The following is a 12,335-nucleotide window of genomic DNA, read 5'->3' as shown; positions in this document are numbered from 1 at the left end:
GAATTATATCTTGAAATTCATAATAAAAAGATAAATGAAAGGTGAAGGTGTCTGTAGTTTATTTCACCTCCATGTGGCTTTTTTTCCTTAAGTTTAGAATCACTAGTCTTCATGCTCTGGGACATGTTTCTTTAATTGACTGGAGCCCTGTCGTAAACCTCAGAGTAACTGGTGTTGCTGTAATGTTGTTTTTCAGCTTCTGAAACCACTCTGGGGTGATAAATCCCTCCCATCTGACCAAGCCCCCTGATAACTCATTTAGACACATTAAATATTCAAACCCTTACTCATTAATGTTTTCAGTAAATATTTACATGAATATTGGTTCCTGTGGGTGTTTATCAGGACTCTTCTTGGAGACATGATGACATACCTCTGCGGAGACAAATGATGGCAAAGTTTACCAAGTTAATCAAGTCCAAAGTAAAAAGAGAAAACTTAACTTCTGTCTTCCATACATGGACATAACAACTTTTTGTTCAAAATTGTACACCAAGCTGCACTTGACCAGATTTTCATATAGACAATAAAATGTTGGTACAACACAATGTTCAGCATATTTTACATAGTAAAAAAAAGTATTTTTATTGAAAGCTTTATCTTACCAGGTTTGTCCCACCGAGATCAAGCTTCTCTTTAACAACACTGACCTGGCCTAGAATAGCAGCGACTCAGAATTGGAACAGTAAATGAACAAACACTATTAACTATTAAATATATTGAGGGATGCAATGTTTTTAAGTTTAAAATATGTTTTTTAAATTATTTTGTGCAGTATGTGCAGAACAATACACTGACTTATCTTGAGCTGGACCAGACTATGTCCCAGAAAACTTACAAGCTTCCATTACCAGTTCAGTTTTTTCAATAATTTGGGAACAACAAATTAGGAACATTTTATACTATCCATCTCCATGATTGATATAGGTCTGAAAAAAAGGCTCCACCAATTGCTGTTTCACACCAAAAGAAGAACATGACTTGTACTAATACCTTAGAAATACCAGTAGCTCATGGCGCTGGTTAGCTCATGGCGCTGGTTAGCTCATGGCGCTGGTTAGCTCAGTTGGTAGAGTCGGGGTTCCATGTACTGAAGCCGTCCCCTTGCTGCAGCAGCCCAGAGTTCGGGTCTAATCTGTAGCCCTTAGCTGCAGGTCGTCTCTATTTCCTGTCACCTGTCTGAGCTGTCCTCTAAAATAAAGCCATTAAAAACAAAACAAAAGCAACAAGAAAAACCCAACAACCTAGAAATAAAATAAAGACCCCCACCAAATCTCATATTACATTATGGTTTCTCACTTTTTATATGTTTGAAAGTAATGAAATAGAGAGGCAGTGACATCAGTTGTAAAGTAAAGTACAGTACAGTAAAGTAGTCCTCCTCTTGCTGGGGTACAGAAAAACCACTGTGACAAACCATATGTATAACTGCCATATGTAACAGTATACTAGTACCAGTAGTTGTAATAAAGGCAATTTGTTAAGTTTAGTTATGACTAAAAAGTAATATCTGACTGATACACATGGAATCTTCAAGTGATAAAATGTTGGCTTGTGAAGAGTTTGGGGAGGCCTCAGACATTCTGGCCATTTTACACATGACTGTGGCATGGGAGGAGAACTATTCAACCTCAGTGATCTTATACTTGGAGAGATGAAGGAACACAATCAGGAACTCCTAAATCCAATCATACCCTTACTATGGAAGCTGAGTCTGAGGAAATGGGGGAATGGTAGCCAGTCTCTCCGTCAAAAAGCACCTTGCCAGTATTATATTGTCATCAGTGCATATTCGAGAGATTTTCATGCTGTGTGGCAGCTCTTGGATCAGAGGCGAAACATCATTCAAGAAACTGAAACAAGTCAATACAGCACTTACAGATTTACCATGACCTGGATGACTGAGAACCTTCAACATCCACCAAAATGATAACTCACCATCCTGGAGAAGGACGTTGACAGACTGTTCAAGACACAGAACCCCTGTGACGGAACCAGATGGTGAGAAAATCGCTGACTGTTCAGTCTGCAAGAAGTGAAATGGAAAGAAATAATTGAAAGTCATTTAGTGAATTTCTTTATTATTTGCCTCTACCTCTACCAGTGCCATTTACAACTCTGTATCAGACACAATTATTATTGTGTGCACAGAATACGGTTAACAGGTGGTATGGAGAGTTTCTCCTTTCACTTTGATGCAGAACATACAAGTTGGTTGGCTGTATTGGCTCTAGTCTTTGCAGTGTGTTGAAATGGCACATGGGATGCGAGAGGATGCTACAGACGGCCTTTGTTGCTGCTAGTTTTTGGATTTGAGGTGTGGTGTGTCCAGCCTCTTAGAGGAGAAGATCAGATAATTGTAAATAGGATCATATACTGTAAACACACACACACACACACACACACACACACACACACACACACACACACACACACACACACACACACACAGACACACACGTGTGTATATATGTATGTATGTACGGTATGTATGTCATATATATTAAGACAACTCACAAACTGCTTAGTCTGATTCTGCATTTATATTTATCTTTACAGGCCATTTAACAAAGTGGGCTTACAATGCATGTGTTTTATTAACTGTTTTAACTAACCCTCTCTCTATCTCCAGGAAGTACACTGACAATATGGAAGCAGCGAGGAAACAAAACAAAACAAAAAAAAACTGCTTCCTCATTATTTCTCAAAGGTCTCTTATGACGTGAACGTGTGACATGGATCTGGTGTGAGGACAGAGATCATAAACAATACATGAGGTTTGTGAAACCTTGTAGAGCAGCTCTGCCTATTCATGGCATCTAACCTGCAACCTCTCTGCACGGGAAAGTGTGTTTGTGGATGTATTTGGATCTTCAGTCTTTCACCAAAATAAACTGGACAGAATTCATTGTTCTTTTTATGCTCCTGCAGTAAGTATGACTTGAAGATGTCATATACAGATCAGTCTCAGATGAACTTCACTGTTGGAGTGCAGTATCAGGGGTTACTGGGATTACTGTTTATTTCCACCGTGACTACAGCAGCATGTTGTTCATTCCTCTGTATTAACTGGATTTTAATTTTTACTTTGAGGAGTAAATCTGTGTTTCGTGAGACCTCCCGTTACATTCTTCTGTTTAACCTTCTTTTTGCAGACACTGTACAGATGGAACTGAGCCAGTTACTGTTCATACTAGCTTGTTGCAGCATAAGACTAACATATCCTGTGTGTGGTGTCCTTACCATGCTTGCCAGTGTCGCAAGTGGAGTCTCTCCACTCACACTGGTGGTGATGTCTCTGGAAAGATATGTAGCTGTGTGTTACCCACTGAGGCATGCTACCATCATCACCATCAGAAACACAGGAGTGGCTATCAGTGTGGTTTGGACCTTCAGTTCACTGAATGTCCTCACTCGACTTCTTCTGCTGATACATTCTCCATTTGAGGACCTGCAGATGAACGATTTCTGTTCTATAGTAGCTATGTTACCTGGGCCACTGTCTGATCTTTATGATAAAGCCTACACTTGTTTTTTGTTTGTATCAGCTGGTATGACAGTCATTTCCTCCTATATTGCTGTGATACTGGCTGCCAGGTCAGCTTCCACAGACAAAGCTTCAGCCTGTAAGGGTCGTAACACACTGCTGCTGCATCTGGTGCAGCTGGGCCTCAGTCTGTCCTCAACTATTTACAGGCCAATGCTCATAGCTATCTCAAAAAATGTAACAAGCATAACACGTGTGGAAATCCAGATTATTTTGTATGTGTGTGTTTCGCTCCTCCCGAGATGCTTGAGTTCTCTCATTTATGGAATAAGAGATCGATCCATCCGACCGGTCCTCGTGTACCATCTCTGTTGTCGAATGAAACAATCCCCCATCTCAGCAAAGGCTAAGAAATAAAGCTTTCTTCAGGGACGTCTTTTTTAGTGGCTGCTGTGATTGAGCAGAGCAAAAATTGGACTGCTTGAAATTCACTGAGGATGCATTCTGCTGTCTAAATACATGTACTGCAAATCACTATGTGGAGTAATTGGTTGTCAGTGTGGCATGACAGATTTATTATTTTTTAAGTAAAGTTGTTTTGCTACACCAAACAGGTTTATGTGTCTCTTTACATTATTTGTGATTAAAGGAAACAACACGAAAGAAGCACTTCTATCATTAAAGAACATAAAACTACATTTATTGGTGATACTTTATTCAAAGGGGTGTGCATAAGGCTGACATGACACCGGTCATGAACATAAAAAATTCTTAACAGTGTTTCTATTGATTGTTCTTATGAGTCATTCGGTGAGTTCTGTTATTTCAAAATTCAAAGTTTACATTGTTGGAGATGTCTTTTTGTGACACCCTGACATTAACTAAGACAACATAAGCTGTCATAGCAGGCCTAATTATAGTTGGCTGTCATGAGACCATTGTAACTGTGTCCTGATTAATTTTCTTGACCTCACATAGTTCAACAGTTTGGACTTGCCGTGAAGAAGTCATTAAATGTTACACTCAAATTGTTATGTATGTTATTTGCATAGTTGTGACTTCTAACACATATATCTGTGGGTCAAATGCTTCAGGAGGAGGGCACTCGAAGACAATTCCATTTACAACTCACTGTCAGACACCATTAATACTGTGCATGGGCCTCAAAGTTGTGGCCCACGGGCCAATTGCGGCCCACAGGACGATATTTTGTGGCCCCCACCTTGATATAAAAGTTTAATGTTAGTGCATCCTGCAAGTGTTATGTGAATGGCGCTTTGCCGTGTTGTGTGTGAAAGGTCCCTTTGTTGCCCGAGCTGGAGCTGAACAAACCTACCAATCACAGTGGGGTATATGGCTCCCAGGGGCGGTGACACAGTCGGTGATATAGTCAGAGGAACATTGGTGTTGGCTAGGATGTGCAACGCCTGCTGCATCCATGGAGTTACTATAGAAAATAATAGCCAGTAAATAACGCCTCCATGGCTGCATCCCATGGTTTGTATATAATAAATAAATAATGGTGTCCCACTGTCCTGACTTCGTGCACTCCACGCTTGCTCTGCAATGATGGGACGTTAACGGACAAATCATTCGAAAAAATCTTGTGGGTGAGTGGAATGTATTGAATCATTTGCGGAAGAAGATTTGTTCATCAAAACATTTTACTCCATAGTAAATGCCTCACACAATAAGCATTACAGAGATATTTCTATTTGTTATCATGTGTTTCACTTCTTTCAATGTGTCCCATTATCAAATGTAAACACTATAATGATTGCAAATGACTGAATAAAACTAAAATAATCAAAAATAACAATGAATATCAGTACATAAACGCAATAGGCAGTGTATTTATTTCAATGAGAGAATGCACACCGTTTTGTATTTTTTATCATCCTTTGAATGAATCTTTGTAGTAAATTGATTCAAAGGACTTGAATGGAACATGAGAGTTCCATTCATGTTCAGGACAGTTCATGTTCAGAGGAACCCTTTCAAGATACTGAAGAACTGTTAGTAATGAGATTTGGGAGATTGGATTTTTTTAACAGAGCTTTTTTGTGGAATACCTGATGCAGCCCAGCCTCACCCAGACTCTGCCTCCAGCGGCAAAACACACCTAATTAACCAATCAGCTTTCAAACCGCACCTGTACAGACAACTGGCTTCCTAACAACACCTGAGCATTCAATCAGCATAAAAGGACTCCTAGGAAAAGGGCACTTGAACACATTATTGAGAGGGACTACTTTCACTCACCATGCCATAGACAAAGGAAATCTGTCTTGAGCTCAGAAAGAAGGTAGTGGAGGCTCTTGATAAGGAGGAAGGCTATACTGCCATTTCCAAGCATTTCACAGTGTCTTGAACCGCTGTACTTTGCATCATTGCCAAGTACAAAGAGACAAATTCTGTAAGAAACAAACCTAGACGTGGTCATAAGCGCAAGATTTCAAGAACTCTGGAGAGGAAAATAGTCAGAGATGTCAGCAAGAAGCTCCGGACATCTGCCAAGATGATTGTTTCTGATCTGGAGTTGATGTTTCAAGGAACACAGTTGTTAGGGCTCTTCATGGTGGCTCTTCATCACAGCAAGACTGAGGTTTGCCTGTGAACATTTGAAAGGTAAAGATGAGTGAATGTGAATGTCCATGCTTGGAAACCATGCAATGTGGACCAGCTATAACAATTTGCAAGGGAAGAATGGGCCAAAATCCCTCAGGAGACCTTTGTCAACCTAGTAAAGCACTACTCTAAGAGGCTGTTGTCAGTTGTGGCAGAGAAAGGGTACACTATTGACTGTTAATGGCCAGGGTGCCAATAATTTTGGACGTCTCATTTTTGTCCTTTCTTATTTCAACTCAGTGTATCAATAAATATCCTAATCAAACTTAGTGGACATTTTGTCTTTGTTATTTTGGAAACAAAAATACTACAAAAACTTGTTGTTAATGGTCATTTCCATGGAGAAATCAAGAGTTTTGTCTAATTTCATAAGGGGGCTAATATTTTGGCCTCAACTGTATACACATCGATCAGGCATAACATTATGACCACCTGCCTAATACTGTGTTGGTCCCCCTTTTGCTGCCAAAACCACCCTGACCCATTGATGCATGGACTCCACTATACCCCTGAAGGTGTGCTGTGGTATCTGGCACCAAGATGTTAGGAGCAGAGCCTTTAAATCCTGTAAGTTGTGAGGTGGGGTCCCCACGGATCAGACTTGTTTGTCCAGCACATCCCACAGATTCTCAATTGGATTGAGATCTGGGGAATTGTAGACCAAGTAGACACCTCAAACCCGTTGTTTTGTTCCTCAAACCATTCCTGAACAATTTTTTTGAAAGAGGCCACAGCCATCAGTGAATACTGTTTGCATGAAAGGATGTCAAAGGTCAGTAACAATGCTTAGGTAAGTGGTACGTGTCAAAATAACATCCCCATGGATGGCAGGACCCCAGGTTTCCCAGCAGAACATTGCCCAAAGCATCACACCACCTCCGCCGGCTTGCCTTCTTCCCATAGTGCATCCTGGTACCATGTGGTCCCCAGGTAAGCAGCATACACCAGTGTTGATGTTTATGTATGTATATATGTATATGTATGTGTGTATATATGTATGTATGTATGTATGTATGTATGTATGGAAGCAGCAAGGAAACAAAACAAAAAAAGCTCGACCAGCTTCCTCGTTATTTCTCAAAGGTTGTTGGCTTCTGACGTGATTGTGTCACGTGTGTGAGGACAGAGATCATAAACAATACATGAGGTTTGTGAAACCTTGTAGAGCAGCTCTGCCTATTCATGGCATCTAACCTGCAACCTCTCTGCACAGGAAAGTGTGTTTGTGGATGTGTTTGGATCTTCAGTCTTTCACCAAAATAAACTGGACAGAATTCATTGTTCTTCTTATGCTCCTGCAGTAAGTATGACTTGAAGATGTCATATACAGATCAGTCTCAGATGAACTTCACTGTTGGAGTGCCGTATCAGGGGTTACTGGGATTACTGTTTATTTCCACCGTGACTACGCTACCATGTTGCGTGTTCTTCTTCATTAATGGGACTTTAATTTTCACCTTGAGGAGTAAATCTGTGTTTCGTGAGACCTCCCGTTTCATTCTTCTGTATAACCTCCTTTTTGCAGACACTGTACTGTTGGCACTCAGCCTGTTAACGTACATGCTAGCTGCCTCCAGAATTACACTGACATATCCTGTGTGTGGTTTTCTCATGATGCTTGGCAATGTCACAGCTGTGATCTCTCCTCTCACACTGGTGGTGATGTCTCTGGAAAGATATGTAGCTGTGTGTTACCCATTAAGGCATGCTACCATCATCACCATCAGAAACACAGAGATGTCTATTGTTGTGATTTGGGCCTTCAGTTCACTAAATGTTCTCATTCAAGTTCTTCTTGTGTTAAACTTTTCATTGAACAACCTACAGAATCTGCAGATGACGGACTTCTGTGGCACAGAGAGCGTGATGCTTGATTCAATTTCTGATCAGTATGAAAAATTCTTTTCTTATTTTCTGTTTCTTTCAGCTGGTACGGCAATCAGTTGCTCCTATATTGGTGTGATGGTAGCAGCCAGGTCAGCCTCCACAGATAAAGCTTCAGCCCAAAAAGCTCATAACACACTGCTGCTGCATCTGGTGCAGCTGGGCCTCAGTCTCTCCTCAACGATACACAATCCCCTGCTCTACTATGTCTCCCAAAACATGGACAGGATAAGAATTGTGCGTATCAAGATTGTGTTTTATATTTGTCTTATTATCCTTCCAAGATGTCTGAGTTCCCTCATCTATGGTGTTAGAGACCAGACCATCAGACCTGTCTTCTTGTACAATCTCTGCTTTCAGAGGAAGTGCTCACTTTGTCTCAGTTGTCCTGACAAATACTAAAATCAGAAAGCAATTAATTCAGGGGATTTCTTAACAAATCTCCATAGAAAATAGCCTCTACACCCATAGTTGTTTACTCATACTTAATCAAACATTAAGTTGAATCAGTGCAGTAGTTTCAGTGACTGAAAAACCACAGCAGCACTCCTTAGCAACAGACTCAGGGATGAACTGACTGTGACTGTGGCGTAAAAATGCTCTGCATAAACACTTTTCTCTGACGGAAAACAGTGGATTGCCGTCTCCTGTTGGAGGGTGACCTCCCGCCCCATGTGTATGAGTGTAATGTCGTTTATCCACGAGCACTTATGATCACGCTGAGTCAAGCTGAGACACACTGATTTCTTTGTGCATCACCAGTTTTACTGGTGCCACACCAACGATAGACCTTCCTCGGTGTAGTCACAAGCTGTGGCTGAACTGCCTCCAAGAGGGCCGGTGACGTTGCCTCTAACTGAATCTCTTTAGTTTCTCTCGTCCTGTTCTTTCTTCCAAACATCTGCTGTGTTTTACTGTTTCATTGTGTTCACTTTCAGCTGTTTCAGGAGTCAATTTAGTTACAGCTACTGAAAACACATCATTTTCTGTATTGCTGATTGATAATAAAAGCTTTTAAATTACTAAATAACTCGGGGGCTTTATTGTGAAGAAGTTAGAGTGAATGAAATGTGTTTGTAACTGAATTGTGGATGCACTTTTTCAGTGGTGATTCTTCGATAGAGCTACAGGGATAAGGACAAGCACATCATTGCATTAAGATGCGCCTCCAAGCAAGCAGACCAGTTGTGGTGGAAATACAAATCACTGCTCTGCAGTACTTGCACAAGCTCGATTGGACATTGGGGGTGTAAATAAGACCTTTTCAAATCTGTTTTAGGCTCTTGGGGCTTCCAGAGATTAGGATTACTAAAGCCTTCAAATCAGACTAAGACAAAAGAATATAAATATTTTTTTTATTTCATGAAAAAAAATCATCCTATGTAAATGTGGGCCTAAGGCCATGCTGTGCAAACTAAGAGTCTATCATGTATCTACCCGTCATTGACCTGATAGAAGATTTGTTCTAAAACTGTGTGAAAATCTGTTCCCCAGTCAAATGATGTTGCCATGCTGCAAGAACTGCGTTTCCTGCAAAGCCGCCAAATACTGCAGGTTGGGGTCGGTAAATGATAAACATATCAGTGGGAAAACAAATTCTGGACAACAGCAGATAGAAATATAGTCAGATAAATAAAGAATGAAATGTAATTTAATCAATTCTGATTCTGATTCTGATAGATAGATAGACAGACTGTATTTATATAGGTCATCACAGCAGCAGGTACATTCAATTATATATACTATCAAAATATAAGGCCAAATATCGAAAAAAAATAAGAAATAATAATAAAATACTATATACAATATGTAAAAAAGTATTATAAACAATAAAATGCTTATGCAGTTAAAAGACAACATACTGAGGCATTGTGGAAAATAAGGTGCAAGAGAAATGGACAACAGATTACATCATGTATTGCTGTTAACAATGCTGACATGTGATGGTGTGACGTGTTGTGTTGTTGTAGGTCAAAGCTGATATACAGTAAGTGATCACCGGTTAGATCAGCTGTGATCACAATGACAACAGGCAGAGACTCTGATCTGCCAATAAGGGAAGATGTTTGTGAATGATTTGGGATTGTGGACAGGAATCAACAGGAATCTGTGCTTAAAAGACTTTTTCATTTTCTTTTCACTGTTCTAAGAATACAAACAGGAAGGTATTTATTGAGTTTTTGTGTTTCAATAACATTGACAGGTTCATATTGTCATGATTTAAATGTGAGATGTCCTATGCAACTCCATCTCAGAACAATATCACTGTTGGCCTGGGACTTCTGGAGAGGGTGATGCTTTCTACCCTGACAACAGTGCCCTGCTGTATATTTCTCTTCATTAATGGCACCATGTTGTTCACCTTGAGGAGTAAATCTGTGTTTTGTGAGACCTCCCGTTACGTTCTTCTGTATAACCTCCTTTTTGCAGACACTGTCCAGATGGCACTGAGTCAGTTACTGTACATACTGTCTTCTGGTAGAATAAGACTGACATATCCTGTGTGTGGACTTCTAGTCATGCTCGCCAATCTCACAAATGAAGTCTCTCCTCTCACGCTGGTGGTGATGTCTCTGGAGAGATATGTAGCTGTGTGTTACCCACTGAGACATGCGACCATCGTGACCATCAGAAACACAGGAGTGGCTATTATTGTGGTTTGGACCTTTTGTTCACTAAATGTCCTCACTCGGGTTCTCTTACTGTTGAATTTTCCATTTGAAAACTTGGAGAGCCTGCAGATGGAACAATTGTGTGGTACACTTATCATGTTTCTTGAAACAACGTCTGATCTTTATGATAAAGCCTACACCTGTTTTCTGTTTGTATCAGCTGGTATGGCAGTCATTTCCTCCTATGCTGGTGTGATGGTAGCAGCCAGGTCAGCTTCCACAGACAAAGCTTCAGCACAAAAGGCTCGTAAGACACTGCTGCTGCATCTGGTGCAGCTGGGCCTCAGTCTGTCCTCAACCATACACAACCCAATGCTCATAGCTATCTCAAAAGTTGTAAAGAGGATAGATCTTGTGCGCATACAGAACATTTTGTATGTGTGTATCATCCTTTTACCCAGATGTCTGAGTGCTCTCATCTATGGACTCAGAGACCAGACTATCAGACCCGTCCTTGTCCACTATTTATGCTGTCGACTGACACGTCCCAGTTAAGGCAGAAGCCTGAAATACACAAATTGAATGAATCCGTCTACATATTTGTTCAACTCATGCTGTCCTCAGACAGGTCTTTGGCATATCTGACATTGTTAATAGAGCAGGAATGACACTTAAATTAATTGGCCTAAGGATTTGTCTTTTTGATATTCACTTGTAGTTCTGTCAGTATTTATTAAGTCGACTTATTAAAGCCTTTCAAAATAATCATTCTGACAACCATCAGAAGCTGAAAATTACAATGGTTTGAAAACAATCAGTTTAAGTTTCATTTCACATTGAATTCTATCGTGTGGTTCCTATTTCAAGGAATATGTTGTTCATGGTCTTCACAGATTACATGTTGTTTGCACTGTCACCTCACAGCACAAAGGTTCTTGATTTAATATGATGAATTTGGATTTTCTGTGTGGCATTAGCAGGCGTCCTCAGCCACCATCAAAAACATGCATGCTAAGTTAATTCTGCTTAGGACAGGTTAAAGTCAGAGAAATATTTTAAGTATAAATTTTAATGTGTATGATTATGTATGTGACAATAAACATGATTTGATTTTTAGAACATAAACTCACATTTCAAAGTACTCTCTATTTTAAATTAATTTATACTTCTCTTCTAATTCAGATGGAAATCATGTATTCACTACATTTATTTGATGATTTAAGTTACTAAATTTAAGTAAAATCTAATCAAACAAATTATGATGTACTATTATAATTGAACTACCCAGCAGCATTTAACATCAATTAAATCAGATTGGCCACCACCATCTTATAATTCTTATAAAGCGTGTACTTTCTTACTTTTAAAGGAAACACAGAACCTTCTTTTGAATTTATGACCTCTACTTGAAACAGAGTATTTCTACTTTGTAGAAACTCATACTTGGGTGAAAGCAAAAATATCATGTTAAATTAAAATAAAAAAATCATATAAAAGCAAAAGTTAATCATACATATATTTACACGTATGTTGATATTGTATACTATGGGTTGACTATCAGCCTGGATCTGATATACAGCTTTTTTCTGATTGATATAAATATATATCAACATAATGCACTATATATATATATATATATATATATATATATATATATATATATATATATATATATATATATATATATATATATATATATATATATATAAATAAAGGATGTATGT

General features: G+C 39.3%; 2 protein-coding genes and 1 pseudogene across 2 annotated transcripts; all 3 read left to right on the top strand.

Annotated features, from left to right (window-relative positions):
• Positions 1–2,698: 2,698 nt before the first annotated feature.
• On the top strand, positions 2,699–3,914 carry LOC119031382 (odorant receptor 131-2-like). The gene has a single exon (XM_037119812.1). It carries the CDS (start codon positions 2,948–2,950, stop codon positions 3,902–3,904), a length of 957 nt encoding a protein of 318 aa, XP_036975707.1. The 5' UTR covers positions 2,699–2,947; the 3' UTR covers positions 3,905–3,914.
• A 3,518-nt stretch (positions 3,915–7,432) lies between these two features.
• Positions 7,433–8,435, top strand: LOC119031644 (annotated as a pseudogene).
• Positions 8,436–10,230: 1,795 nt separating this feature from the next.
• LOC119031643 (odorant receptor 131-2-like) lies at positions 10,231–11,166 on the top strand. Its single transcript, XM_037120221.1, has one exon. The coding sequence runs from the start codon at positions 10,231–10,233 to the stop codon at positions 11,164–11,166; it is 936 nt and encodes a 311-aa protein (XP_036976116.1).
• Positions 11,167–12,335: the final 1,169 nt, after the last annotated feature.

This window comes from Acanthopagrus latus, chromosome 13 (assembly GCF_904848185.1).
Source record: "Acanthopagrus latus isolate v.2019 chromosome 13, fAcaLat1.1, whole genome shotgun sequence".
Classification (NCBI taxonomy): domain Eukaryota; kingdom Metazoa; phylum Chordata; class Actinopteri; order Spariformes; family Sparidae; genus Acanthopagrus; species Acanthopagrus latus.
This window is presented reverse-complemented; position numbering and strand designations above follow the sequence as displayed.